This window comes from Lithohypha guttulata (genome assembly GCF_036872675.1).
Source record: "Lithohypha guttulata strain CCFEE 5908 chromosome Unknown scaffold_2, whole genome shotgun sequence".
Classification (NCBI taxonomy): domain Eukaryota; kingdom Fungi; phylum Ascomycota; class Eurotiomycetes; order Chaetothyriales; family Trichomeriaceae; genus Lithohypha; species Lithohypha guttulata.
In genome coordinates, this window is record NW_027042751.1 from 2,604,177 (window position 1) to 2,631,595 (window position 27,419).

Consider the following 27,419-nt stretch of genomic DNA (forward strand, 5'->3'; position numbering starts at 1 on the left):
ATACGACATTGCAATTTGGGCTTATTGCCGACGAGTTCGGGATCGTGGCGCGACGCGGTAGAACTGGTGAAGGACAACAGCGCAGGTTGGCTCCATGTACACGAGAATGCTGATATCCAGCAGGTCGAGCACAAAAGACAAAGCGTGTTAGACAGCATTCTTAGCCTTGCCGACGAACCAAATGAAGCGAAATGGAATGCTGCCTGCCAACACACTGAGATGGTCAAGACCTATGCTCCAGGCATAGGCCATTTCGTGTTTGATATCAAGCTGTGGCCAGCCGCAAGTTGACATAGTCGTTCTTTTGATTGCGTGGGACGTTGCTCCTTGGGCCGTGATCTATTGCTGCTTCTTGAACTTTAGTGGAATGTTCGCCTCGACAATACTCTGGCTCTGCTCAATGGCGATCCTTTCCTGCTCGTCCTCCAGCATATCGTGCATTTTGAAATGTTCAATATCTTCAGGGTGAATGAGGTCTTCCTCTGTTGTGTCTGGTCCATGAAACTTCTCAAAATGATGTATTTCGTATTCGTACTCCATGTCCCCATGGTGACCTGGCCCCAGGCCAAGGTCTGGTAGTTTCTTCCCGTCCTTTATGTGCTTTAGGAACTGCGGACGAGTGATCTGTCCAGTAGAGTCCGGATCAAATATGGACATGACCTCCTTAACACCCTCGGACTTGGCCTGGTCTGAGGTATCTTTTAGTGAAGCATCATCTAGGCCATATGTCCTCCGTATTTCGTCTTCGGTCCAGGCACCGTCGTTGTTGAAGTCATGCAGGGTAAAGAAGGAGGATGGATCGAAATTTGAGATGTCTACATGCTAGTCAGCGCTTCCTTGCCCAGAAGGTTGAGAGGCGAGGTGTCCTACGATGTTCTTCCTCAAGGTGCCACAGAGCCCAGTCTTCCGGTCGTGCTTCATCACTGCCGCTTCCATGCGAGCCGTGACCCAGCACGCTTTTCAGACCAGCTGAAAATACTAATGCGGATATAAAGAGCTTCATGGCTAGAGCTTTCGGGTGGGTGTGTGTGTGTGTGTTTTGCTTCTCGTTATTTCTGTACAGCGTCCTCTTCAAGAAATCTATCTTTCTATCTGTAGGCACATGCAACGAGGCATGCCGCATTTAGACACCATTGCTCAGGAGCGCGTTTCAGGACGCGTTCCCCTGCAGATCATTTCTTAGGGATGCCTGAATTGTGAGCGTTGAGATGCCTGAAGCGCCTACAGAGCCCGTTAGGATGTTTGTCGTTCCCCTTGTGGCAGGTTCTGCTTGACCCATTTGAATGTGAGATTGACATCTCATTCAGCTCAGGACAAAATGTTTGTTCCTGAGTAAAGCAAACGAGCGTTACCTGGTACCATCGCTAGACCGGAATTATGTCGCTGCTGAAGCTTGAGATCAATGTGTTTCGTGAATGGTGCATCTACTGCTCTCTCCCGAGAATATACAAAGTGCACTCTGATGATCCGTCTCATTTCCTACTGACGCTGTACTAACCTAGGTCGGTAAACAGAACTCTGAGATATTTTGTGCAAGGCTCTGAGAGTCTCTCATTCCAAATTCCAACATGGCTGAGGTCGCGAGCATGTCTCTTCCCAATCCACCTCTCATTCTTATACTCCCGAAACAGCAGACGCTCAGCAGTATGCAAGAGATTACTTCCTCCGAGGCTGATATCGCAAGCGATGCTGAGTCTGCTGTTTCGCAGCTCGACACCCCTTCAACAGAAGAAAAGGAAGATTCCGATACGTTGAGAAACGATACTCATCGTGCAGTGCTTGATCGACACATAAAGCACCAGCAAGAGAAAGAGCGACAGAAAGATGTGGATGCTGACACCGTTGACAAGGAACAACAGGAGTACTCAACTACTATCGAAGCTGAATCTGCTCGAATCATCGACAAGGTCCGTGACTACCAGCAAGAGCTCTTTGAACGGGCTAAGAGTGAGAACATAATTGCTGTGTAAGTGTACACCAGCTGGACCATCCGCTTGTCCTGACGAAGTGAAAGTCTAGATACTGGTAGCGGCAAAACCTTGATAGCCTGCTTGCTAATCAAACATATCCTTGACCAGGAATTACTTGACCGAGCTGAGGGCAGACGACAGAGAATTGTCTTCTTCCTCGCTAACAGGTACGCTCAACATCCCCCCCTTTTCGGATTACTAATGCAGATAGTGTCCACCTCGTTCAGCAGCAAGCTCGTGTTCTGGCCAACAATCTCATCGACAAGCCGGCCGTCCTCTATGGCAACAGCAAGAATGACCTATGGAAGAAGTCCAATTGGAACTCCATTCGAGAGCACAATAAATTGGTCGTCTGCACTCCGGCTATCCTCGATCAATGTCTCATGCACGCCTTTCTAAACATGCAAGACATCTCCCTCCTCGTCTTCGATGAGGCACATCACGCCAAAAAAGACCATCCATACAGTCGTTTGATCCGTTCATACTATCTCAAATGCCCTCATGAGCATAGACCGAGGATTTTTGGCATGACTGCGTCTGCAGTCGATTCAAAGGGTGATATAGCCATAACAGCCAAAAACCTTGAGGAGATTCTACAAGCAAAGATTGTAACTACCGACGATGGCAGCTTGTTGTCGTTCGCGCCAAAACCCACGAATGTCAAGTGGCTTTACCCTAGGCTAAGAACATTCTGCACGCAAACTGACCTCTACTCAAATTTGTTCATGAAAATACAGTTCTGTGAAGCTTTGAAACAAGGCTTTGTTTTTGCAAGCAAAGCTACTGTCGAGCTTGGCCCTTGGTGTGCTGATCGTGTATGGAAATATGTGATTGGTTGTTCTGCTCATGAATCCTCACGAATCAGCTCTAAATTCGAGAAAAGTCAGGCTTATGCAGATCTACCCGACGGAGAAAGAACGCAGGCCATGGCTGCTTTAGACGAGGCATTTCTGCTTGTCCGGAACTACGTTCACCCACTACCACAATTGACCTCGGAGCATTTGTCGTCCAAAGTGATCAGGCTGTGCGAGGAGCTTGCCCAGCACTTTCAAAACAACCCGAACACCCGTGCCATAGTCTTTGTTGAGGAGAGATTGAAAGCCCTTGTTCTTCACGACTGCTTAAGTCAGCTCTGCATTCCTCACATCAGGAGCGGCATCTTATTAGGCATTGCTGGGACTAATTTTGAGGCCATATCAATGAAGCATCAAGAACAAATGCTTCAACGCTTCCGAGCAGGTCTAATAAATCTGGTGTTTGCCACATCGGTTGCTGACGAAGGCTTGGATATTCCACAATGCAATCTCTGTGTGAGGTTCGACCTTTGCAAGACAACTATACAGTACATGCAAAGCAAAGGTCGAGCAAGAATGAAAGGCTCGATATTTGCCCACATGGTAGAAGATGGAGACTTGAAGCAATCTGGTGAGGTTGACTACCAGTTGGACAATGAGATGTACATCAAGAAATGGTGTAGCAGTCTGGAGCCTGATCGTCGTCTCGGCCAAGGCACAGAATTGACAAAATTGTTGTCTAAGGACTCTGCTGGACAAGCAATGCGGACTGCTTCAGGTGCCATGCTCGATTATTCAAATGCTCTTCTGATCTTGGCCCGCTTCACAGCATCCTTGCGACACACAGGGGCTCTCACTTCAGAAATTTACGAGGAGGAGATCGACATCCACGATACTTTGTTCAGATACGTTGTAAGGTTGCCAGCCAATTCAGAATGCCAAGTGCGTGGCTGTAGAGGCGACTGGAAGCCCAACAAACAGCTCGCAAAGCGGTCAGCTGCTTTCGGATGCTGCTACCTACTACGCAATAAAGGTTATCTGAATGACAACTTGGACTCGATTTTCAGGAAGCTCAAGCCGGAAAATCTTAACGCTCGACTCGCTGTGACAGTCAAGAAGGAAGCTTATGATATGCAAGTCAAGCCTACAGCCTGGCAGTCACATCTTGATGTTTTCCCCACCGAGTTATATGCTACGATATGGAGCTTCTGTCCAGAGCGAAAATTGAAGCATCAGGTAGCTCCAATAGTAATGCTGACCAAAGCACCATTGCCAGCTATGCCTTCGTTTTGTGCTTACCTGGAGGACAATGTGAAAACCGATGTGATGCTCAATTGTGTTCCAAAAGTGCTCCAAGCATCGCAAGAGCAAGTCAATCAGCTGACCACCTTCACGCTCAGAGCTGTCTTTTCGGATGTCTTCAACAAGGTGTACGCATTTGAGCCTGAGAAAATGTCGTATTGGCTGGCTCCTCTGGCACATAATATGTCAAGCGATTGTCGTAACATTGAGGACGTCGCCGATATGCCTGCATTGAAAACAGCTCAAGGTGAACGACAAAAATGGGAATCTGGCGTGAGCTCTAAAGTTTGGACGAACAAATTTATCTGTGATCCATTGAATGGTCGTTTTCACTACTTCACTGGCGATGTCGCACCCGAGGTCAAGATCACGGATCCTGTGCCTGACTCGGTACCTCATATCGCACAGAAAAAGAGACACAACATCATAGATTTTTCCAACAGTCTGTGGACGGCTACCAAGAAACGTGCAACAGAGGAACACGTTTACGATTATACCCAGCCTGTACTCCATGCAGATCTCATTGGCACAAGAAGGAATTTTCTCGATCAAGCAGCGTCGGCAAAGGACATTATTCCTTGTTTGATCGCCCCGGAAACTCTGCAAATTGCCCGCATGTCTGTAGAATTTGCAGCTTCCTGCTTGTTATGGCCTGCTTTGATCCACCGCATCGAAGCATACATGATCGCAATAGAAGCATTTACGAAGCTTGATCTGCCTGGAGTGTCTGCAGACCTTGCCTTGGAGGCTTTCACGAAAGACGCTGATAATGATAACCAAGAGCAACAAGTTCATACAAGCGGTAAGCGAGGAATGGGCAAGAACTACGAGCGTCTCGAATTTATCGGCGATAGCTTGCTGAAGATGACAACGACAATGACCGTCTTCAACCGTACTGTTTGCGATGAAGAAGGCATGCATTGTCGTCGAATGGAGATCCTATGCAACAGAAATCTCTTCAATGTCGCTACTGCAGAGGACTTGCAGCTATACAAATACGCCAGAACCCTTGCATTTGATCGAACGACGTGGTATCCAGAAAACCTGAAATTGCTGCAGGGTCGTGGTGCAAGAAAAGACCCAATTCGGATGGTACACGAACCTGTTTCTCAAGACCTAGGTATGAAGACGATTGCCGATATGTCTGAGGCTATCATTGGAGCGGTAATCACTGCGACAGCACATCTTTCCTCGCAGAACAACCGGTTTGATCTTGGCATCAAAGCCGTGACTAAGCTCGTCCGTTCAGCAGACCACGACGTCAACTCGTGGTCAGACATAGCTGCGCAATATTCTGCACCAGCCTGGTCTCTACAGACAAATGACCCGATCGCGAATGATCGTGCCCAAGCCGTCGCAGCTAAAACGGGCTACCAGTTCCGATATCCGCGTCTTCTGAGAAGTGCGCTTACCCACAGCTCCGACATGAACTCAACCGTTCCAGATCTTCAGCGTCTCGAGTTCCTCGGAGACGCAATCTTGGACTGGGTGTGTATCTCCTGGCTCTTCAACACGAACCCGACACGAAACCCTCAATGGCTCACCGAGCACAAGATGGCCATGGTCAGCAACAAATTTCTCGCAGCATTAGCCGTGACACTGGACTTTGACAAGTTCGTGTTCGTAACTACCGCCAAGCTCATCGCCGATATTCAGACCTACGCAATAAAAGTGCGTGAGGGCCTGGCACGGCCAGATTGTCCCAAGAGTTTCTGGACTGAGATCGAGTCGCCACCCAAAGCATTGTCAGATTTGGTCGAGTCATACCTTGGAGCCGTTCTTGTGGATTCCGGGTTCGATTACAGCGAAATAGAAAACTTCTTCAACAAGCACGTCAAGCATTTCTTTGAGGATATATCTGAGTATGACACGTTCGCAAATAGACACCCAACGACGTATCTTTACAACAAGCTGAGTCACGAATACAAATGTCGAGATTATGGGATCAATGACTCTGGTGATCCGGTCAATGAGGGAGGCATCGAAGTTGAGATTGTGGCGGGTGTTATCGTGCATGGGTCGGTGATTGCTGAATCTCGAGGGACGAGCGCGAGGTATGCTAGGGTTAGAGCGAGCAAGAATGCGCTTGCGAAGCTGGATGGGTTGAGCAGGGATGAGTTTAGGAGGAAGTTTGGTTGTAATTGTGCTTTGAGGGATAAATGAGCTTGATCTTGATTTTGATCTAATGAAGATCTCTATTGTCCCGGAGTCAATTCAGTATAATCTCCCAAGCGCATCACAATTTAGTCCTTCACCACGCATTGACTGGCCGAGATCAACTAGAATATTTCATAACCTCATACCACAGACTCCCCAGCCCATCAAGCTTCGAAATCGAGACATTACTGACACTCTCGAATTCATAAGAATCATACAGCGGATATCCAGCAGGTGTCGCGATCAACGTCACTGGTAGGTCCAGTGATCGTGCAAGGCTCGTCCCCCAATCCAAATTCATAGCCGCAAAGCCGTGTCCATCCCATTGCGGATGCGTGCACAGGACGTTGAGGTAGAGTTGCTTTTCATAGGCTTCGTCGATGTGTTTGTGCTTGGCTTCGTTCCATTGCCTGAAGAAGTCCTCTTCGCGAGTCGTGTTCATGGCGAGGTTGAGGGAGCAATTAAATGGTGGTTTGTCGTCGTCGTTGTCGTGAAATTGTATACTGGATGTGGTGGGATTGGAGTTGACCAGTGATGAAAATGGTGTCAGGCCCTTTCTATCAAGTATGGTCGAAGTAACCTTACCATCCCCATGATAGATATTCCAAATGCCGAGAGCGACGACACGTTCATCGCGCTTTCTCCCATCCTTCTCGACATCAGTACTATGATCCGAGACCGCAACGACCTTTGCAAAGGTACCATTCCAGCTAGACTGCGACCATTGCTCCCGGATAATCTCCCGCGTGCAGTGCCACTCGTAGTGAGGGTACAGTTTTCGCTGCGGCTGGATATACTGCCGTTCCTCGTTCGGACCAAATGCATCCAGGATCAGTGTTGTGATGTCGTCGATATCAGATTCTGTGGCATCACGGAAATGAACTCTAGGGTTTTGTAGAGGGGATTGGTGGCTGTCTTCTGCTGCCGAGGGAATGTGATGGGGTCTGATCAGGCTTGCGGAAACTTGTGCGAGATGGGACATTGCTAGGATGCTGAAGGGAAGCGTGGTGAGCAACATTGTGTCTGCTATCTGTACTAGATGTTTATGTATGAAGATGTCCCGACGTGTTCTTGTCCTCGTTGAGGCGAGTGTGCTTGGACACGATGCCGTTAGTGTGTAAGGTCCCGAATATAAGCGACCTGGTCATCTGGCGTGCTTCCTGTGCAAAGCTACTTAGTGAAACCTTCCTGGAAAGGACGTGCTGTCATACTCTTTCATATAGGCATCTCGGTCTGCTTGTGAATTGCATTCCTGTTGAGTAGCACTCTTCAATGTTCAGGTGATGTCACTTGTCAACATCCTTGCTAGGTATTAATAGTGAAGCCTAAATCAATCTCGACAGCATGCAGACATGGATGTCGAACGCGATTGGTCACATATTGGAAACGTGTGTACTTTTAGCAATGACCTCAAAGAAGGATGCCTAGTTCTCCAGTCGTCTGAGAAGCGGTTCGGGAATTCACAAAGTTCGCCATCCTTATTGGGGACTGAAAAGAGTATCGTTTATTGCATAAGCTCTAAATTCGAGCCGAATACGTTAGGTTTATGGAAGTAATCAGAGTATTTGCTAGACTTCTGATCAGACATATATCAGACATTCTTACTGACAAGTAGCGTTATGATTGCAAGAATGCTTCGAATCTCAAGTACCTGTTGCTCTGCTGAGAAGTAGAAGTTCACAATTTTACCTGGCTATACCTGACTAACGCCGCTGAAACCTTACTTCCAATCCCTCTTGCACGACGAAGAAACTGCTGTGCTGATGCATCGGTCGACCTGGAACTACCAGCTCGAATTTATACCGTCTGAGGAGCTGAGGCAAGACCTTGTTGATCTCTAGGATAGCCAGGTTGCGACCAATGCAAACGTGAGAACCACCACCGAACTGAAACATATACCTGTCCATCCTCTTGATTCTGCTCTCGTTCTTCTCATCTCCTTCTGCAGCCAGCCATCTTTCAGGTCTGTACACATCTGCATCTCGACCGAAGATATCTTGATCTCTGTGCAGCACCCATGCATTCACTGCCAGTTCGGTGCCACACGGAATGAAAGTGCCGTTGATCTCGGTATCAGTGCCAGGCACTTTGCGGTATATTGCCAATCCCACTGCTGGACCAATACGCATGGCTTCTTTAAGACAAGCTTGGAAATATGGAAGGTGCTTCTGTGATTCATCCCATGCCACAATCTCGCTGAGCTTACCTGCTTGGTGAGCGTCGAAAATTTCTGTTATCAGCCTTTCGTAGATTGAAGGGTTGTTGAGAATATTCCACATGAATGTCTGCATGGTACTAGCAGTAGAATCGCTGCCAGCAAAGATGGCGCCATGAGCCACAGCAAACACACTGTTCTTATCAAACTTGTTAGGGTCTTTTTCGTGTGATTCCAGTAGCATACTCAGCAGGTCTCTGCGGCCAGGCTTCGTATTACTATTTTCTCGTTTCGCCAATTGAGCTAGAGCTGTTCGCGTGATGTAATTGTTGCTCAAGGGTGTCACCCATGGTAGGTAATCCCAGTAGAAGGCTCGCCGCAGGAAACGATCGAGAAAAGGGATCTGACCCACAATTCCGTCGTATACCTGAACGGCGTCGATTGACTTGATGGCACCGTCAACATCTTTTCCTTGCTCGAGAAAACCAAATGCAGTAGAAAAAGCCACTTGCCCAAGGACTATAGCCGTTGTTAGCACGCTGATTTGTCCAGCCTAAGGTAGATTTCCTGCTCTTTGGCAGTGAAACGCTTACCATCAAAAGCAAAATAGTGTAGGTAATCACCCAGATTCAGAGGGGTCGAAAGAGTGCCAGAAATGCAAATCCCATCAAGCTTGTCGCAAAGAAGCTGAATAGTCTGGTCGACCCAAGGCGTCATCGCTTGGAAAGAGGCTAGACTATATGGCTGATTGACAAACCGCTTCTTGGTCGCGTGTACTTCCTCTCGAACTTCGGTGAAGATGTCGGGGTTGCCATACGGTGGGAACACCCAATAGAACAAGGTTTTATGGAAGCCCTTCCCAGGAGACAGGATCTGACGCGCAGCCTCAGGCGACGCGAACGAGAGCTGGTTCGGCTGGATACGAACAACAGGTCCATATTTGCGATGTAAAGCAATATGATCTTCGTGAGTCTTCCCTCTCCACGTAAGAAACGCAGAGTGTAGACGCGTGCCGGAAGCCAGGAATGGACCCGGATACCTACGAAGAGGCGAGACGTAGCGCCTGAACAGGAAGCGAATAGCTAGAAGCGTGACAATAGTGAGTGTTGGTGAGTAGCGAAACAGGGCCCAAAAGGTGGCAAGAGTGCTATGCACCAGGGGCCCTTCCCTGGAACCGCCCTTCGACATCGTTAGCACAACTCCACGCAAGTAGTTGTGGAAGCTTGTATGATAATTCGAGCAAATGTTCCTTCTCAAGAATACAGGATCCTCCAGACGGCATTTGACATACATAGCAACAGAGTCAGGACTTGTAGCTTCAAGACTTTGAGAGTGACCTCAACTTATAGTTTCATTGTATGTAATATCAATCTTGTGGACCAGCTTCGGCAGTTGCGATATTGCAGCAATCACTACTCATACAACGGAGACGAGGCTACATATCTGGCCAGGGACGCGTGTGGGGGCCCTAGATCTCACAGAATATTCCGTCAAATTCTTCTGGCAGACCGTTGTTCCACTGAGGGTTTTGAGCTTAAACATTGTTTTTGTACGCATAGTCGCAGGCGTTGACAGGCTGACATGACGGCGACAGCTGCTGAGGAGTCTGTCAGGTCATTAGCCGGCTTCGGACGATCTTCGAGCCCCAGTTTTTGATGTGGGGTCAGCAAGAGTTCGACCGAGACGGATGTGGGGAGGTACGTCGAGTACCGTCACATCTCAACTGCCGCAGACCAACAAGTCATCGTTTTCCACACTTAGATGTGGTGAGTTATGACAAATGCTGTTCGTCAACGATGCGCCACTATGTGTGTTTCTACAGCAAACATGCTGCTGTTGAGGGTCCTGGTAATTGTTTAGAGACCGAGTCCATCAATTCGTTCAGGCTTCGAGTCCCATGCCTTTTACTTCTATGTCGTTTATCAATGCACTTCTCACCTCATCTTCGGCAATCTTAAGCCTGACTTTACCCGCACGTTCGCCACGGGACTTGACATCCATCAGAACAAGTCCAGCGTCAACAAGGTCCATAGCCACAGCTCCCATAGTCAGGAGTCGAGGTGCTCTCTGGTCGACAATCAGGAAATCCTGAACGGCAGTGTTATCAGCCACATCTGCAATACGTTTCGATTCAATGAACACTTCACCAACTGTTGCTTCAGCTATACCAGTGCGCCGGGAACGTGCCAACAATGCTGCAAGGAAAAGCTTTCCGGTAAGAGGTAAGGCTCGCAAGTATTGAGCGACCGGTGAGGAAGTGGATTCGTTAATAGCTGCTTTGATTGTTGCAATTGTGACTCGGGCTAAGGGTTTGACACTGCTCGCATGCTCTACTGCCGATTCAGGTTTCTGTCTTTTCCTTCCAGTACGTGATGGAGTACTAACGTCGAACCCAGCATCTTCTTGTCCAGCGTTTCCGGCCACTTGCTGTCCCTCCGCTTGCTTCTCTGCTATTTCAACAGCGCGGCGGCAGATGTCAAGTGCGCGACGGGCATCGCCCGACACAGCTGCAACTTTTCGACTCGCGAACTGAACAGCATCAGGGTCTACTATGTTTCCTGGCACTCCTTGTAGACGCGAAGATATGATTTCCATCAATTGCGTATGAGTATAGCCAGGGAAAGTTATTCGGGTCAACCCGAGTCTCGAATTGATCTTGTTAGACAAGGTACGTTCTGGCAGATCCATGGTGTTTGCTACCGCGAGCACGATCAAGCGCGAATGTCGAAGAGCCGGCCAGTTGAAAAAGTTGTACATCACGCCTTGATTACGCGTTACCAGCTGATCAAGCTCATCCATAAGCACGACGCATGGTATACGGCGAGGATTAGGATGTGAGAACTCATGTTCAAGCAGACTCAACGCGTGAGTCGGACTGAGTCGATCACCTTTCAAAGCTTCCCAAAGTATGGCATAGGACTGGTGAGGATCTGTTACCTTCATGCCATTGATCTCAACGAAGTTGAAACCATCGAGCTCATCCTGAAGGACTGCCTGATGCAGGGATGCAACCACTTCTCGAACGGTAGCTGTTTTGCCAGTACCTGGCGTTCCTGATATATATATGCACGTTCCTGACCCGTCAGTAATGGCGGAATGGAGATGCGAATAAACTGTGTCGAACTCGACTGTCCTGCATGGTAAAGAAGTCGGTACAGCCGACACATGAAGAATTGTCCTTGCATGAGCATAAGGGGTCGATATGAGTTGTGACGGAGAAAGTACTCTGGTACCCAAAGGAGTGATCTCGAGAGGTTTTCTGATCATAATACGTTTGTTAGTGGGAGTGATGAAATTGGTCGTTTTCGCAGTTGACTTAGGGGTGCTTATAGCACTCGTGGTTTTCTTCCGCTTCTTTGGTGTGATAGGCATTAGTTCCTCTTCTAGACCTTTGTTCTGCTGATAAGCCTGGTCTTCAGGCTTCGCTCTGGATTTGCTCTTAGTCTGCTCCTCGATCCACTCAAGAAGGTCAAGGAGGCTATGCGCTCCTGTGCACTTCTCTACCCAGTTAAATTCCTCCGAGAAGATCATGTTTCTTTGCTTGACAGCCCGTCGACACATAATAGTTTTGGCAAACTTGATGGCCCCCGACTTTGATTTTGGAGCTTCGCCAGATGGGTACGCTTGAAAGAACTGGTCCTTCGACAGGACAATTGCCTTTCCATTAATCGCCGTTAAGGGGTTCATATTGAAATCAGCTGTGATATAGGTTTCGTTAGGCAGAGATTCCGGTATTGACTTCGATTTTAGGCTTGGTCCGGCAAGCAGCTCTTCTGGAGCGCAAAACCACTGTATGTGAGCACACATTTCTTCTTCGCCATCGTCATCTGTATCTGAGAAAGCACAAACCAGCCCCGCCCAATCTTTGCCCTGCTCAGGAGATTTCAGGAGTACAGCATCGCCAACACGAATCGTGAAGGCACCCATGCGCGCACCCACTATCTTCCTCGTCTGTATGACGCTAGCCTTGCGTTTCTTTGTCGGCGCCGATGCCGTAGCATTGCTCTCTGAGCCTTCTTCGGCATATATCCAATGCCATGGGTGGTCTTCGTAACCCAACTCATCATCCGAGTCTTCCCGTGTCAACCCTCCTCTAGTTGACCATTTCTCTGTCTGCGCCGTGGCATTGACGTTCTTCATTTCTTGTCATACCATTCGAGGTGCTGCCGGCAAAACACATTGAGATGACCAATAATGGTTGACTCAACCCTACACGAAAATGACGCGTCGCTAGACGCGTTTGAGATACTAGCAATGATCGCTTAATTGGTGCGTCCTGATGAGAAAGTGTAGCGAGGTAAGCTATGGTGCAAGTGCAGGGGCTGAAACTCGATTTGTGGAAGTCACGAGACATTAGCAGTAATTTAGTGTAAAAGTATTCAATTGTGAAAGTGGTCTTCATCGAGCCATCAAAATGACAGCATAATGCAACGGTCCTGCTGAATGTTGTAGAGAAGCATCTTCTTTGTTCGAGCGGGATAGCACATTAGACATTTTACTCCCAACCAGATTCACAGGACCTTCACCGACAATTATATACCGGCATCAGAGCATTCTCGCTCCGTTGTACTAGTCCCTGCCTCACTGAAGTCAGCGAGGTAGGGACACTCGTAAACATAGCAGTCTTACTTGTCGAATCAGACGACAGTTTTACCAAAAACTCACTTCAACCTCAGAAATTGACGGAAGAGCACCACTACAATTAATGGATTTCGACTGAAATCGAGATTCAACTCAGAGATAACAACCTCATATAGTGCGAAGTTAGATCAGGTCCAGTCACTCTGATCTAGTGTGCACGAGCCGGGATCTTCAGATCCAACTTCTATTAAATCCTTTAAAATACATCCTCGTTCTATTCCAGCCCTACCTGTCAATCATCTTGTTCAGTATACTCTATTGCGACCTCGAATTGTTTTGTCGTTCGTCGGATTGATCTAGCCGCCCTCAGCATTCACCATGAGCGAGTGAGTACAGTCTTCATTGCTGTATGCGTTGCTGACTTTGTAGCTACGAAGGAGATTGGGACAATGGAGAGTGGGAGCAGATCAAATCACAAGTCAATTCCTTCGTCTCCGCCGCTCCGCCTTCAGTACCGCCCGATCCTCTTCATAATTACACCTATCCGCGAGGGACAAATCTCCGCGAGGCCAAGCAAGTCATTCAGCAAAAGCCTCGACGTGAGCAGAAATCATTGACCAGTGTCCTTCCACAAAACTACCGACCAACTCTGCAAAATCTTCGACCTAGTACTACGAGCGGGTTCAAAGCAAGTCATGACTCAATTACTGAACAAGCGCCCAAGCATGTGCAACGCCGGGTGCTGGAACTCGAAGCTTTTGACAGATACCAGAAAAACAGAGATCAGCCGGATGCTCAGTATGAAATGATGCAACCATTCAACAAAGTCAGCCAGCGACTACCCAAAGATAGGAATATTTCTCCCAGGCAGGCTTTAACGGATGAGCTAGCTAAGATCTGCACCAGCACTGGTGCCTTCATCGAGGTTCCCGATGATGACTCTTACGTTCTCAAGATATGGGGCTCGCCAGAAGAGATTCAGAGAGCCAAGGATACAGCAAGGTCATTTGAGATGTATGTTGCAGGGCCTGGTACTAGTACGAGTAGGGGATCCAATAAGCCCTGGATTAAACAACGTGCATTAGATGCTCGCGAGGAGGACCGCAACATCCGAGAATCCCTAAGAATCCATGAGCAGAACGCTTTCCAATACGCTGACGAATCGTTGCTCCCATATGAAGCCCACCTAATTTGGCCGGAAGGGTACGATTTGCAAGACTTTGTTGCTGATTACGATCAAGGTGTCCTCGAGCGACTTCGCGACACGTTTACCTGTCATATTACTCACACTCGTGAGGGTACCCGTGCTACCAGAATAGCATGCGAGACGCAGCAAAGCCTTTTCCAAGTTTATAACCGACTTCTTGGCCTCATGAAAGAGATGGTGGCCAAGAAAAAGCAAGGTCTACGTGCCACACAATGTCGTTTGCCTGGTGCCAACGATTTCTGCAAACGAACGAGTCTGGAAAAAGTGGCTATTACTAGCTACCCGTTCACAGCTCATATTCCTAAACCTGTTGGAGTCGAGCATGAACTGCCACCAGGAGAAGAACACTGGCCACAGTTGAGCAAGGCCAGCAACAAGCGTTACCGAAATGCTACCAAGAAGGCCTTAAGATCATGCATAAATGGTCTTTACTTGTCAGAGAAGCACGTCCGAATGAGAGTATCGTTCGGCACTATTGCACTGACTAAACTGAAACGTCCAGCCAACGGTCAAGACACGTATGAGGTCGAAGAATTCATCAATATGGTCCAACAACCGAACGTGGAAGCTCGGATGCTTCCATTGTCGTCAGGAGCGTCCTTCGACTTGATTGACTACATGGACACACTTTCAGAATTTGGAGAACCTGACATCTCGTGGGCGCTGGAGTGCTGCTTTACAGGAGCACAAGGCAGTCTGCGACTTGAAAAGGAATTTACGGCTAGTCATATCGACCCTGACAAACCCAATGTTGCCGCCATAAGGTGGCTCGACGACAGCTCTAACCAACTTGGGAGTGTTGGCGAACTTCTCAAGATTCACCATATGGTGTTGGGTAAAGTTGGCTATACATTCGAGATGGTCGCCGCCGGCATCTATCAAAATCAAAAAACAAAACAAGAACTACGTGGTTTCTCCGATAAGGTAGACCTCAAACCATCCCTCAAGGGGTTGCGGTTCGCCCCAGCGAAGCATGCACTCTTTCCTCCCAGCAACCGTGATCTTAAAGCGGTGAGAGAGATTACTATTGCGCGATACTCATACAAAGATACCAAAGGTACATTTGAGATAAGAAGAACAGACACTTTCCCACAGAATGCAGGAGAAGCTAGTGCAGTACCAGCGTCGATTGAGTGGACAGCAGTGTACTACTACGAAGAGTGGGACAGACTGATGGCACAATTCGCCAACATCCGACCAGGTGAAGATGTTGAATGGAAGCGAGACCTTACGACTTTCTTTCCAAAAGTGGTTGACGAAGATCACCCCACCATGTTGCCGGCAGGCTACAAGAAATTCATGGACGAAGTAGAGGAGATACAGGCATTGCTAACCAGAGCCACTGAAGCATTGAGTGCTGCCGAGCCAGTGCACACCGATTCGCGAAAAGGTGTCAATGGCTCGACTGAGTACTAGGACAGAGTCAACGAGTACATCAATAGATATGAGGATAGCATCAGCAGCCTCGAGAGGTCGAATTGTACTGGGGCTTATTGCTAAGCTCAATCATTGCGGGCATACTGCTTGCCCTCCTTGCACGCTCCGGGCAGTGTTGTTTTGATGCAGTTGAGCCTCAGGCCAGAGTGTGACATACGATTTACTGAGAATGGATGACTAGTTAGACAAGACATTTCGGCGGAACCAGCATAGGCACGCGGGTATCAGAGAGGAGCTCATTGAAAAGAGGTGCGGACCTAAATTCGAACTTTTACACAACTAGAATGCAATGCTTGCACATATAACTCGCAGAGCAAAAAGTCCGGCTTTCAGCTGAGAGCAGGCAGCTAGACAATCTGGATTTCCGGTTGTGCATGTATTGTTCGGTACTCTGAAATTGCCATGTCCACTCTCACAGCGCGCTCGTTTAGGCTCTCAGCGTCTAAGCTCAGGCTTCATTCTCGATTGATTAGCGCTAAGCTCATTGCAGTAACACTCTTTTGGTGTTTGGTGATTCGGAGAATTGTTATCAGGCTTTGAGCGACCCAAACGAAGGGCTGCACTACTTCCGTACTGACACCTTCCACGCGCTGGGTTCGCATCAACAGTGGCTCGTCTAAAAGACACTTAAAGTATGGGGAAGCCAGTGACGTACTGTTGGTCAACAGTGCTCAAGCTGCAACCAGTCGGGCGACTTTGAATATCCGAGTAACGGCCAAGCAATTCTGGGAAGAGTAAGAATGAAAAAAGCTGTTGCCGTAAAACAATTTCTGGTAGATTACCGAAGAATGAAATATTTGATGTAGAAGGGGTGTGTCGCGCAGCTGAGTGGTCAAGCAGCCAGGACCAATCGCGGGACGAGTCTGCTTGTTCGTAGCACAGACCCATCCGGGATGGAGCCCAAGAAGGCATTTTGCAGGTGCTTGCATTGCCAGTTTTGCTTGAAGGAGAGCTAGCCATAAGCTTACCAGGACCACTGACGCAGGACTCAGCAGAAGCGCGAATGAGGCGTAAAAGCGGCGACCAGGATCTGGTCTTTGCAGCGACCCTTAACCACACCTGTTTTTGCATGGTCACGAATACAATCACAAGACCCTGCAGGCCAGCCGCGAGATAGAACACACAGCAGACTGGTAGCATAATCATAATATCTTACACAATCGAGATCGCCACGGCGCAGTGCGAGGAGAAAGAGAAGCATTCGTGCCACGAGCTCAAGAAGCAGAAGCAGCCGCAGAAGCGAGCAAACCACGACATCATACTTCAACTTCTCTCGACCTTGCACTTTGTTCTCGACCTTTCAAGCTGCGTCTTGCTGGACCCTTCTTTCGCATTTCCAAAACAGCTCCCTTGGTTTGCTCAACCCTCCTGCTCTGTTATTCCTGTCCATTCCACACCAACCGACACGCTCGCCTCGCTTTCGACTTCTGCGCCTTGCGGCTATATGATTCACGCGCCAGTTTGAGGCCCTGTCGACCACGTTCGCTACCGATATCCACGATTGTCACCACGACCAAAACCCATGACCAAAATTGTTGCAGACACATCACCACTTCAACTCCACCTTTCACTTTCACTGCATACACAAAATTGCGCCCTGAAACAGTAGCACTTCAATGAGCTGCCCGTCGCGTTGATTGGATCCTCCCACTGCGACTTTAGTTCCGGCCCTGGCGTCCTGACGATGCAATAACTTCACATTCCTTTGATCACATTATCGAAAGATGGGCTTCTGGCCATTCGGTGGCGCGAAAAAGCCAAAGACTACTGAGTCGAAGAGGCAAATAGGCGACCGACCGTTACAGACTGAACCAGTCGACAACCTGGGTCGTTTGGAAAAAGCCGCCACCAACTTCAGCGACAACACAAAAAGTTCTACGAAGCAGGACCGGTCGGACAAAGGTCGTCACCTATCGAAAACTCGTGGCCCGATCCAACAGCAGCAGCAGCGGTCTCAGACTGCTCCATTACCGGTTCCTCCCTCGAGGCGACATAGCCAGCTTGACCATACATCGTCCGAAAAAGATCTATACCAACAAAATCCTACTTCGCATACAAGTCTTGGACCCGACACTTTCACCACAATGAGACAACCGCCTACTCTTTATGCGCGCCGATCCGAGCATGGTTCAGACCTCGTCCGCAGGAAATCGAGTAAGCGCAAAGCCGACGACTATGCCAGGGAACGCGAAATCAAGGCCATGAGCACCTCTCCTATACCAATACCGAGAAGACCAACTAGTTTTTACGAGAGCGGTCCACTTAGGCGCGAGACAAGAGATATACCCGGTGGCCTGAACCGCAGACTTCACAGACCAACCTCGCAAGTCTCCCTGCCATTACCTGATGATCTCCTAGATGTTGGCGATGTGGCTCACCACCACACCTTCAAGGTTGGCATGTTTGCCGCTCTAAGTCCAAGACCAACAATCAAGTATGACGAGAATCCAAAGCACATGTCAGGGAAGCAACCACAACGACCAAGGTTGCAGGCGCGACCTTCCATTGTCGAAGAAGAGTCTGGTATGGATAAGAAACGTATCGATGACTTGGCCGACGGCTTGGATGCAGGTGCACTTCGAGAACTTATGGAGCGTGACAGGCGAAGAAGAGAACGAAAGAAGCAAACTGAACATGCAAGGCTACAGAGGAAGCTAGAAAGGCGTGCTGAACGCCAGCGAGAGGAAGAGGCTAGGAAAGCCAGGACCGAAGAGTACGTTTCGGCCTCGGCTTCGCAGGTGCAAGGACTTGATATGGAACCACAATCACAACCACCACTGCCAGTACACGATGTAGAAGTTGAAGCCGGGCCATCCAGCTTGCGTCCCGAGGACAAGGTCAATCCTTTCGCCGATCCCAAATCTCAGCCAACGTCACCCGTCGTCATCAGAAACCCTTTTGACGATGAAAAAGATGAGGATGTATTACACCAACAACCATCTGACATAGAGGCTGAGCCACCTGTGCCAATCAGATCACCACTAAGGAAGATCAGGACCGACGTCGTAAAGTCGGAGGAAAAGCCATCACATGCAACTGTGTCGCCATCAGTGTCGCCGGTGCCGCGAGTGGCTGACAGGCAGAGCTTGTCGCAGGGTTCACTATTGAATAGGGAGATTACCACGGATATACCAGAGAGCGGCAGCTTTACTGGTGGAGCCTCTGACCACAGCAGTCAAAGGCTAAGCTCGTGGACAGCCTTTTTCCGAAGAGGAACCAACACTGGACGGAAGCTAAGTTCTTCATTCCAGGGACGAAGTACTCCGTCCGAATTCTCCAATACATCGAGGGAGTCATTCGCTCGAAAACAACCTCCGCCAATGGTAACTACCCGCACGTTCAGAAGAGCGGATTCGAGCACACCGCAAAGGACGACTTCGAAATTTCGGGAAGACTTGCCCGAATTTCCAACACCCCCAGCGTCACGTATGCGGTCACTAGACGCAATTGATCCACCAGCGTCAAGCACATTCAACCAGGCTGTCACGACGGAGCAACCGAACGAAGAGCTTCTGGAGGATGTAGAACGATCAGCTTACACGACTAGTAGCCCTATACCAATGAAGACGAACAGGCAGGAAAACAGACAGTCTGTTGAGCTGGACGTACCCTTGTCTTCCAAGGCGGAGGTATTACTGTCCCAGTCTCTTGCGTCAGTTGACAGTGAGGGCTCTTGGCTCTCGGGAAAGCCTCTCCGTCGACGGTCGGCAGCTTCGCAACGGCTGCAGGCCAGGAGATCGTCCCTCACTCGTCCTATGCCGGGCACGTTTGACGGTGTCGAGAACATACATCCTGGTGCTGAGAGTACTGTCGTTGAGACACAGGACGCGGATAGATCCGCTGGTGATACATTAAAGAAAGACGAGACGTGGCATGCTGCCTTGGCACGTCAACCTACAGTCGTTCGACAAGCAGCACGAGCGAAATCCAAAGAGGGTCTTTTGAATGAATATACTGCCAAAGAGTCACGGCAATCAAGCACATCTGCAGAGAGTGGAGAAGAGGGTGGTCAGGATGAGGACGAAACTGCTGTAACATTAGGTCGTGCTCGAAGTGTCGAATACAAGGGCCACGCTCGACAAATCAGTGCTGGATCTGCTAGGCTACTGGATATACGAAGATCATCGACGCCATCCCTAGATCTACTGAGTGGCCGACTATCGTCCTTGAGCCAAGACCGTCTGCAAGGACAGTGAGCTCTGTCCAGTGGCTGACACTTGAAGTCACGAACCGTCACAGTCTCTATACCTGAACACGAACACACAATGACGAACGTTGCCATCTATACCCCCGACTTGGTTTATTTCTTTTGTTCCACGAACAATGCAGAGGCTGACGAAGCTTGCCGCTGGTACAGGTAGGACTTACAATAGACATGAGATGTGACACGTCGAGGAAAACGGCTGAACCGAATTTCTGAAAATTTGTCTGTGCAAAGCGTAGGGCTATGTGGTTATTGTACTAGCGAACTAGATATCCAGAGACTGGTCTCAAAATAATACATTTAATGTCAAATAGCATTCTGCTTGTCTTTCATTGATCATAACTCGTAGGCTGTCCTCTAGCCCAACATGCCACATTGGATACACAGCACTCAAATGATGGGTAACAGTCCAAACACATGGCGAAGACGTGCGTGTGGCTGCAAGGCCACAGCCAACTACAATTCCGTTTGATATCTAAATTTCAATTCCAAATACAGATGGGGCCAATCTGGAGATTCCGTAAGCGAACAAGCTCGGCAAATAAGGAGCAGGTTCTCGAACTTCTTCCGGAAGAGCTTGCTCGTGGGCGTGCTTTCATTCAGGCTGTTGCATCTTGGATTTCTAAGCTCGCCTTGTGTGCTTGATACAAACGGCAAGCGCGATCCTTCATTAGCCGATTCGGACTCGTTCAAAGCATCAATGTCGTGGTTCGTCATCCTCCCCCAATGCAACTGGATTTCATATATCTTTCCTTCCTTGTGATTCCACATAGGTCAGCACTGTTTACCTATAATATTCGACTCACACTTCCACCGCTCAACGATACTTCAGACAGTCTATTCACACCGAGTTAACAAACGCGCTCCGTTGCGTATATTTAGGAGTCAAAAAATCCCCTCCAACCTGGCTACGTCATTGCGAGTTCGCCCTTTGCAAAAACTTATTACATCAACCACATCGACCGCAATTAGACATCCAACCCCAACACATTACACGAGAGTACTTCCAATCACTACCAGAAACTTCACAACTACCAGATCTACATATTTCACAAACACAAATTCCAAAATGGGTGTCCACAATCTAGAAGAGTACGTTGCCTACCACCGCCAGAAGCTGCGTGAAGAGAATGCCTGTCAAGCTTCCACTTCTTCCTCGCAATCACAAACCCCCAAACCAAAGAGAGTAGGCGGTATTAACGAGTTACGCAGTATGAGCGCCTACCAGGACAACGTAGTCAAAGCTTCCGGCGACGATGTTGTCGTTATCGATTTCTTCGCCACTTGGTGCGGACCGTGCAAGGCCATCGCCCCAACCATTATAAAGATGTCGAACGAGGAGGCATACACCGATAAAGTCAAGTTCTACAAGATCGATGTCGACAACACACCAGATGTTGCGCAAGAGCTGGGTATCCGAGCCATGCCAACGTTTGTGCTCTTCAAGGGTGGCGAGAAGATTGGTGAGGTTGTTGGTGCGGATGCCAATACCCTGAGGAAGAAGATTGATGCTGCGCTTCAGTAAGTGCAGAGCATTCCGTCTTGGGAGGATGTTTATAGGAGCTGAAGAGAGCGTGGGGCAAAGCCTGCGCGTATGAGCATGAGAGCAATGGTAACGTCAAATGCTGCACCAGCAGAAACAGCTATCGGAGGCCTGCTCATATAGACAATCGAATTAAGGATAGCATGTCACATTCTCGCCCCATATTATGGTTACACTCTATTTTGGTACCCTGCTGACTTGGACTATCTAGAAGTATTGCCACAGGTCAACCATACGTCGACCCTCCAGCGACGACCAACTGGATGTCCTATCTGCCTATGCTCATGCTCGTCGTCCTCGTCTTCAGGTACTTAATGGGCATCTAGAGTAATAGAAACACCATGATGCAAAAAGGTTACAAGCAATGAGCATTTTCCTATCTCTATACACGATTGTCTAGTGATCTATGAGCTTCTAGCGTAAGCAAAGAAGCGCCCGATGACTAAATTCCCGTTCTACACTCCCTTCCCGTTTCAGCATCTGCCCAAGCCACAACCTTGCACCGTCCACGTCCGCGGCCGCAAACTTCACCAGCACAAACCCTCTGACTTTGGCGGCGGTCCAGAGGAGACCTTTTACTTCTGAATCTTGTTTCTGTTCCTGCTTGCCTGTGCTCGACATGCTGAAGGACTGTTGTCCTTTTCCTTCCTCAACGGTACTAGTCTGCTGCCATGTCTTCGCCCCTATCCTCGGTAAGGCCTGGAATTGCTGCATGAAGAATTCCGCGAGATGCTTCCATACCGGTCCGTAGATGACGAGTGTTCCCATGATACCCTTCTTGTCAGTTTTGGCGGCTAGATCGTCGCCGAATAAGAGTAAGGAATCACGCAGCAGGAGACGGCCTTTGGAGGATTCATCGAATTCTCGGACTTCATTACGGCCTTTCCAGGATGTTAGGGTCCAGTGTTCGCCGCGGGCGGAGCGGCCTTCGCTGACCCAGTCGAGGAAGAGGAGGGAGGAGCTGCCGAAGGGGTCGACGTAGAAGGTTTGGCGTTGTTCGTAGATGCTGTAGGCGTAGGGCTGGTTGGGGTCTGGGAGGTAGCAGAGGGTGCTGTGGGGGGAGACCTTGACGTTGAGGGTTTGGCTGGTTGTAGGGGGGCGTTGTTGAGTAGTCGGAAGAGTGCCTGGTTGGGAGTGCTGGGTCGAGTCTGCTTTGAAGATTTTGGTGCTGCCTTGGGTGAGGAGGGCTAGGCGTGTGGATGGTTGCAGGGTTATGGTCAGATTTATGCTGTCGTGAGCTAGGAGGCCTCCTCCGTAGGTTAGGAGGAAGATGGTTGTGACAGGCACTTCGGTCTCCTCGTTGGGTGTAAGTGGAGTAGTGACTGTGACCTTGTGTGGATCTGGCGAGATGAGCTTCAGAGGGTATTGATACTCGAATGTAGTGAGGACTTGTTTGTCAGGCGGCAGTCGTGTTAGTACAATCTCGCCCTCGCCAGCCTTGGCTTTTGTCTTGGTGAATGGGTTTCTGGGGGTCGACATCGTTTAGCTTGGTACCTGATATCAATGGCCAGGCCCGAAGCTTGGATTATGTTATTGCAATTGCATTGTCGTTGCTACTCCTCTACCACGTTCTCGTGTCTAATCTCGGGTGCTGTTATTGCTCGCTATGTTCCTCTACACTTCGGTGAGTTTGGCTCGTGCCTTCCTGCTATATTCGACATGTTTATTTAGTGCTGCAAGTGGTTCCGGTGAAATGTTTGCCGACTGTAGCCGCAGTTCCGAGAACCACAACCGGCAATTAGTACAGGTCACAGTCGCCTCCATGAGACAAAGTTCTCCATGTCCTGGAATCTTGTGTCGACTCTATGGCCGGTCAGGGCTACCAAGGGCTACCTACGATAACAACTTCAATGGCGTCCATGCCCATACCGATGACCCTCCTGCTTCGCTGTGCACATTTTCGTTGGGCTATGTATTTGCTTCGCCGTAGATTGACCCCAGACCACGTTTAGTGCGTATGGTGGTTTGAATACTTTTCAGGAAGGTTCTCCGACGTCAAGAGGTGGAGGAGAAGTGGAGAGATGGATGACACGCTCGACGCGTGACGAAAAGTGCAGGTGAAAGTCGCGAAGTTCAATCGTCTTCCGAAACAGCGCCGCGTCGTCCTCAGGCTGATATACTATGCGCCATCTTCTCTTGATGTAAATATGACCTGATCGTTCTGGTGACCCTCAAACACCTACTACTAGGTCAGACGTTCTGACATCCCCGCAGTAGCTATGGCCACCACAGTCGCGACGCCTACCAGCAATGGTACAAACAGACGAAAATCTGGTCGAGTTGTGCAAGCGCCACCCGTCTTTTCTCAAGAGCAGCATCATGGTAGTGTCATCGACTCTGCTAAGAGAAAGCGCCCACGCGACGTAGCGAACGACGACGACGGAAATGAAGTTGAAGACGATGACGAAATGCAGTCTGAGGATAGTGAAGAGGACGAGGGTGAGGCTGACGAGGAAGAGCTGAGAGAGAAAAAACGAAAACAACGCGCTCGTCAGGCTGTAGCAAAGCCAGCCGCAAAGAGAGCTAGGACTAAAACCAATAACAACACCACTCTCGCCATACGATCTGCCGCACGACCTGCAAACAAGACTGTCAAAAAAGCATCGAAAGCAGCAAAGGACAAGGCTAGGTCTCGACAGAGTCAAGCACAAAGCAGTGGCCTCTATGCAGACGTATTCGGCAAAGGCAACGACGCAGAAGCAGCAGCAACCACATGGCACAGCAGATTGGAAGGTGATCATGTAGCAGGTATTACGGACATGGTAAACTTCGTGCTACAGGTTGTTGGATGCGACGCTCGTGTGACCATGGACGACATTAACGATGTCGATAACATTCCGAACAAACTGAGCGATATCCTAGAACAATACTCCGAACAAGAAGAGGGCGACTACCCACTATCTGGCAAGCAGAAGTCCTTCCACGGCATGAAGGAAGTTTATTCCGATTTCTTCAGAGCCATACCTCACGCACTTCACAATTCAGGTCTGATGTATGAGGAGGTGGCTATCTACGATAACCTCCACGTGTGGATTGCCACCATGTCTGCGGCTTCGTACCGGTCCTTCCGTGTGACCGCGACGCTCGCTTCCTTAGCAATGTCGACTGGCTTGACTGAAATTGCGAAGGAAATCCAGCAGGGTATCTCTGCTACAAAACAACAATTGGATGCTGAGAAGAAGAAGAAAAGTGCCAACAAAGCCAGAATTGCAAAGTTACAAGAAGAGATGGCAAGGGAGGAGAAACGTCTGGAGGTTATCGATACACAACTCAAAGACGAATTCGACATCGTCTATACTCACAGATATCGTGATGTTGAAGAGAAGCTCCGCGTTGAATGCGCACGAGCAATGGGAACATGGATCCAGACCTACCGTCACCTCTTTCTCGAGTCGACCTATTTACGTTACCTTGGCTGGGTTATGTCGGATCCTCACGCTGCGACACGACTTGAAGTCATACGCCAGTTGAAGGCGATCTACCGAAATCGCAGCAATCTGGCACAAATGCGAGGCTTCACCGACAGGTTTCGAGCTCGCATGGTAGAGATGGGCACAAGAGATGCAGATCTGACTGTAAGAGTCGAAACCATAGAGCTGTTGAATATGTTGCGAAGTGCAGAGATGTTGGAACCTGACGACATTGATACCATTGGACAACTCATATTCGATGATGGAGCTTTAGTGCGCAGAGCCGTGGCTCAGTTCGTCGTCTCGAACATACAAGACTTGTACAACGCAAGTGTCGAGGATTTTGACAGAGAGGAGTACAACACTATACTTCCTGATGTTGACAAGATTGATGATTTCGACGAGCCATGCAAACTTTGGATCAAGTTCAAAGCTCTTGCCCAGATCCTGGGCGCTCAGGCAGGTGGTACTGTCAACGGCACTAAAAGACATGTCCACGTAGCGGGCGTTGAGAATCTCAGTTCCAAATACATGGTTGCTACCCAGTCGATTTTCTACCATATGCCTGAACTGCAAGAGTGGGAGTCATTGACGGGTTATCTCCTACACGACCACTCGACTGCCACAAAAGATAGCGCTACTGATTTAGCTTCAGCTGTCCAGGCAGCCTACAAGCTTCAGGCTGGCGAAGAGAGTATTCTGCTCGATGTTCTTTTTGTTGCTGCAAAATTGTTCATTTTGCAACCCGATGAGAACAAACCAGGTCAAAAAGGTGGTAGATCAAAAAAGGAAAGAGATGAATCCAAAAAGAGGCAAGAAACTGCAGCTCACAACCTTTCCGCTTTCATTCCAAAATTGTACAACAAATTTGGAAGCATACCAGAAGCAGCCAAGTCAATATTGCGCCTCAACCAGCTCTTCAACCCAGATCTAGTCGACGAGTTCGAGGATGACGATGGCGAAGGAGAAATCAACACTATGGTAAGCAACATAAGCAATCAATTCACTTCTCACCAGGACGAAGAAGTCCTTGCTGAGGCTGTACGTACTCTGCGAGCAGCATTGACCCACGAAGCCAGCAGGGAAGCAGCTATGAGAAAAGTCAATGATTTATGGAAAGAGCAATTGTCATTCAGCTTATCACCACTTCTGCTTGACGGACAAGGTAGAGGGTCGCTTGACAGAGAACGAACGAGACAGCTTTCCGACGCAACTAGTCGCTTGGCTCAGCTTGCTTCTGTCAAGGACTGCTGCGAGACTATTGAAGGTCGATTTCCCTGGGTTAATCGTCTGTCGACTAGGAAACGTACTGACACTGTCATGGATATACTACTTCAGCTTGTTCGAAGAGGCAACCTCGACGAAGATACTCCTCCAGAGACTGCGGAGCTAGAAGATCAAGTTTGCCAATCCTCCATCAAAATCTTGCTGTTCTATTGTCGATGGAAGGCTGTTGCGATGAGAAAAGCTGCCTCAGACAATGACAATGGTCGATTGACCACTCAAACGTTGACACAACTTGTCAAGCATAAGAACGAATTCACCGAGGCATTAGTGCCTGTGGTCGTTGCAAGGAAGCCTCTTGACTCTACGCGTCTAGCTGCATTGCTCAGTGCACTGGATCTATACGTCCTGTTAGCCACGTGTCGCAATCTCAAGTCAGACAAGAACACTTTAAACACAGACGAGGGAGTCGACCTTCAGGACTTTGCAAGAGAGGTGAACGAATCACTCACGGCAGCCATCATGGAGACGCATGAAGCACTGGAAAAACGACTAGCTCGACGGACCAACAAGAAGAACATCGAACTGCCACTGGCGAAAGCGCGAAAGTCCAAGCACCAATCCAAAGAGAACCCAATCACCTCGCCAGGCACCGATGACCAAAACAACAACGACGAAGAAGAAGCAGTAGACAGACCTCCAGAAGACTCCGACGACGAAGACGCCACCACTAACAATCGCAACAAATCCACCGCCAACGACTCATCAAGCTCCGACGACGACGATGACGACAATGTCGATAATGTCGACACCACCCTCTCCCAAAAAGAAGCCAAGCGCAAAGCCATCCTAGTCGCCGAAACCTCCCTCTGCGAACTCACCGCCAAAATCGTCCTCGCCCTCCTCGCCCGCGTCATACCCAACCCCAAAGCCATCCGCGCCAGACTCCAAGTCAACCGCACTAAACTTGGCAAGAGCTACACCCAAGTCATCGCCTACGCAGACGACAAAAAGGACAAAAACAGGAGGAAATCGAAAGCGGGTTCTGCGACGCCGGGACCGAAGACGCCTGTTAGAGGCACTGCTGCTGGAAAAGGAAGGAAAGCAGTACCGACGACGACTGGTGGTGGTAGCAGTAGGAAAGTGGGGAAAGCGGTGCCGATTAGTGAAGCTATGGTCCTCAGTGATGATGATATTGAAGATGATGAGGAGGAAGAGCAGAGGAGAAGGGAGGATGATGATCCAGAGGTGTTGAGGGAGCAGGGGTTGGAAGACGATCCGATTGAGCAAGTTGATGAAGAGGGTGATGGGCAGGAAGGTAGTAATGAGGATGGCAACGGGGACGAGGATGAGGACGAGATTATGGGTGATTGAAAAGATGTGTAATGTGTTTATGTACTTCTTTGTAAGTAGGTATTCTGTACAGCAATCGGCA

General features: G+C 49.1%; 10 protein-coding genes across 10 annotated transcripts; 5 read left to right on the plus strand and 5 right to left on the minus strand.

The window, feature by feature from the left end:
- Positions 1-339: 339 nt before the first annotated feature.
- LTR64_003050 (uncharacterized protein) lies at positions 340-1,003 on the minus strand (the record flags this gene model as incomplete). Its single annotated transcript, XM_064897413.1, has 2 exons — positions 340-815; positions 871-1,003. 2 exons carry the CDS (start codon positions 1,001-1,003, stop codon positions 340-342), a joined length of 609 nt encoding a protein of 202 aa, XP_064756363.1.
- A 565-nt stretch (positions 1,004-1,568) lies between these two features.
- dcl1 (Dicer-like protein 1) lies at positions 1,569-6,229 on the plus strand (the record flags this gene model as incomplete). The annotated part of the gene is made up of 3 exons (XM_064897414.1): positions 1,569-1,966; positions 2,105-2,137; positions 2,182-6,229. 3 exons carry the CDS (start codon positions 1,569-1,571, stop codon positions 6,227-6,229), a joined length of 4,479 nt encoding a protein of 1,492 aa, XP_064756364.1.
- Positions 6,230-6,341: 112 nt separating this feature from the next.
- Positions 6,342-7,205, minus strand: LTR64_003052 (uncharacterized protein; the record flags this gene model as incomplete). Its single annotated transcript, XM_064897415.1, has 1 exon — positions 6,342-7,205. One exon carries the CDS (start codon positions 7,203-7,205, stop codon positions 6,342-6,344), a length of 864 nt encoding a protein of 287 aa, XP_064756365.1.
- Positions 7,206-7,926: 721 nt separating this feature from the next.
- On the minus strand, positions 7,927-9,566 carry LTR64_003053 (uncharacterized protein; the record flags this gene model as incomplete). The annotated part of the gene is made up of 2 exons (XM_064897416.1): positions 7,927-8,897; positions 8,972-9,566. 2 exons carry the CDS (start codon positions 9,564-9,566, stop codon positions 7,927-7,929), a joined length of 1,566 nt encoding a protein of 521 aa, XP_064756366.1.
- A 693-nt stretch (positions 9,567-10,259) lies between these two features.
- Positions 10,260-12,518, minus strand: ORC1 (Origin recognition complex, subunit 1; the record flags this gene model as incomplete). Its single annotated transcript, XM_064897417.1, has 1 exon — positions 10,260-12,518. One exon carries the CDS (start codon positions 12,516-12,518, stop codon positions 10,260-10,262), a length of 2,259 nt encoding a protein of 752 aa, XP_064756367.1.
- An 819-nt stretch (positions 12,519-13,337) lies between these two features.
- LTR64_003055 (uncharacterized protein) lies at positions 13,338-15,582 on the plus strand (the record flags this gene model as incomplete). The annotated part of the gene is made up of 2 exons (XM_064897418.1): positions 13,338-13,345; positions 13,389-15,582. The coding sequence occupies 2 exons, from the start codon at positions 13,338-13,340 to the stop codon at positions 15,580-15,582; spliced, it is 2,202 nt and encodes a 733-aa protein (XP_064756368.1).
- Positions 15,583-17,327: 1,745 nt separating this feature from the next.
- LTR64_003056 (uncharacterized protein) lies at positions 17,328-19,799 on the plus strand (the record flags this gene model as incomplete). The annotated part of the gene is made up of 1 exon (XM_064897419.1): positions 17,328-19,799. One exon carries the CDS (start codon positions 17,328-17,330, stop codon positions 19,797-19,799), a length of 2,472 nt encoding a protein of 823 aa, XP_064756369.1.
- Positions 19,800-20,876: 1,077 nt separating this feature from the next.
- Positions 20,877-21,676, plus strand: TRX1 (thioredoxin trx1; the record flags this gene model as incomplete). The annotated part of the gene is made up of 2 exons (XM_064897420.1): positions 20,877-21,328; positions 21,562-21,676. 2 exons carry the CDS (start codon positions 20,877-20,879, stop codon positions 21,674-21,676), a joined length of 567 nt encoding a protein of 188 aa, XP_064756370.1.
- An 88-nt stretch (positions 21,677-21,764) lies between these two features.
- LTR64_003058 (uncharacterized protein) lies at positions 21,765-22,829 on the minus strand (the record flags this gene model as incomplete). Its single annotated transcript, XM_064897421.1, has 1 exon — positions 21,765-22,829. The coding sequence occupies one exon, from the start codon at positions 22,827-22,829 to the stop codon at positions 21,765-21,767; it is 1,065 nt and encodes a 354-aa protein (XP_064756371.1).
- Positions 22,830-23,569: 740 nt separating this feature from the next.
- Positions 23,570-27,358, plus strand: IRR1 (cohesin complex subunit; the record flags this gene model as incomplete). Its single annotated transcript, XM_064897422.1, has 1 exon — positions 23,570-27,358. One exon carries the CDS (start codon positions 23,570-23,572, stop codon positions 27,356-27,358), a length of 3,789 nt encoding a protein of 1,262 aa, XP_064756372.1.
- Positions 27,359-27,419: the final 61 nt, after the last annotated feature.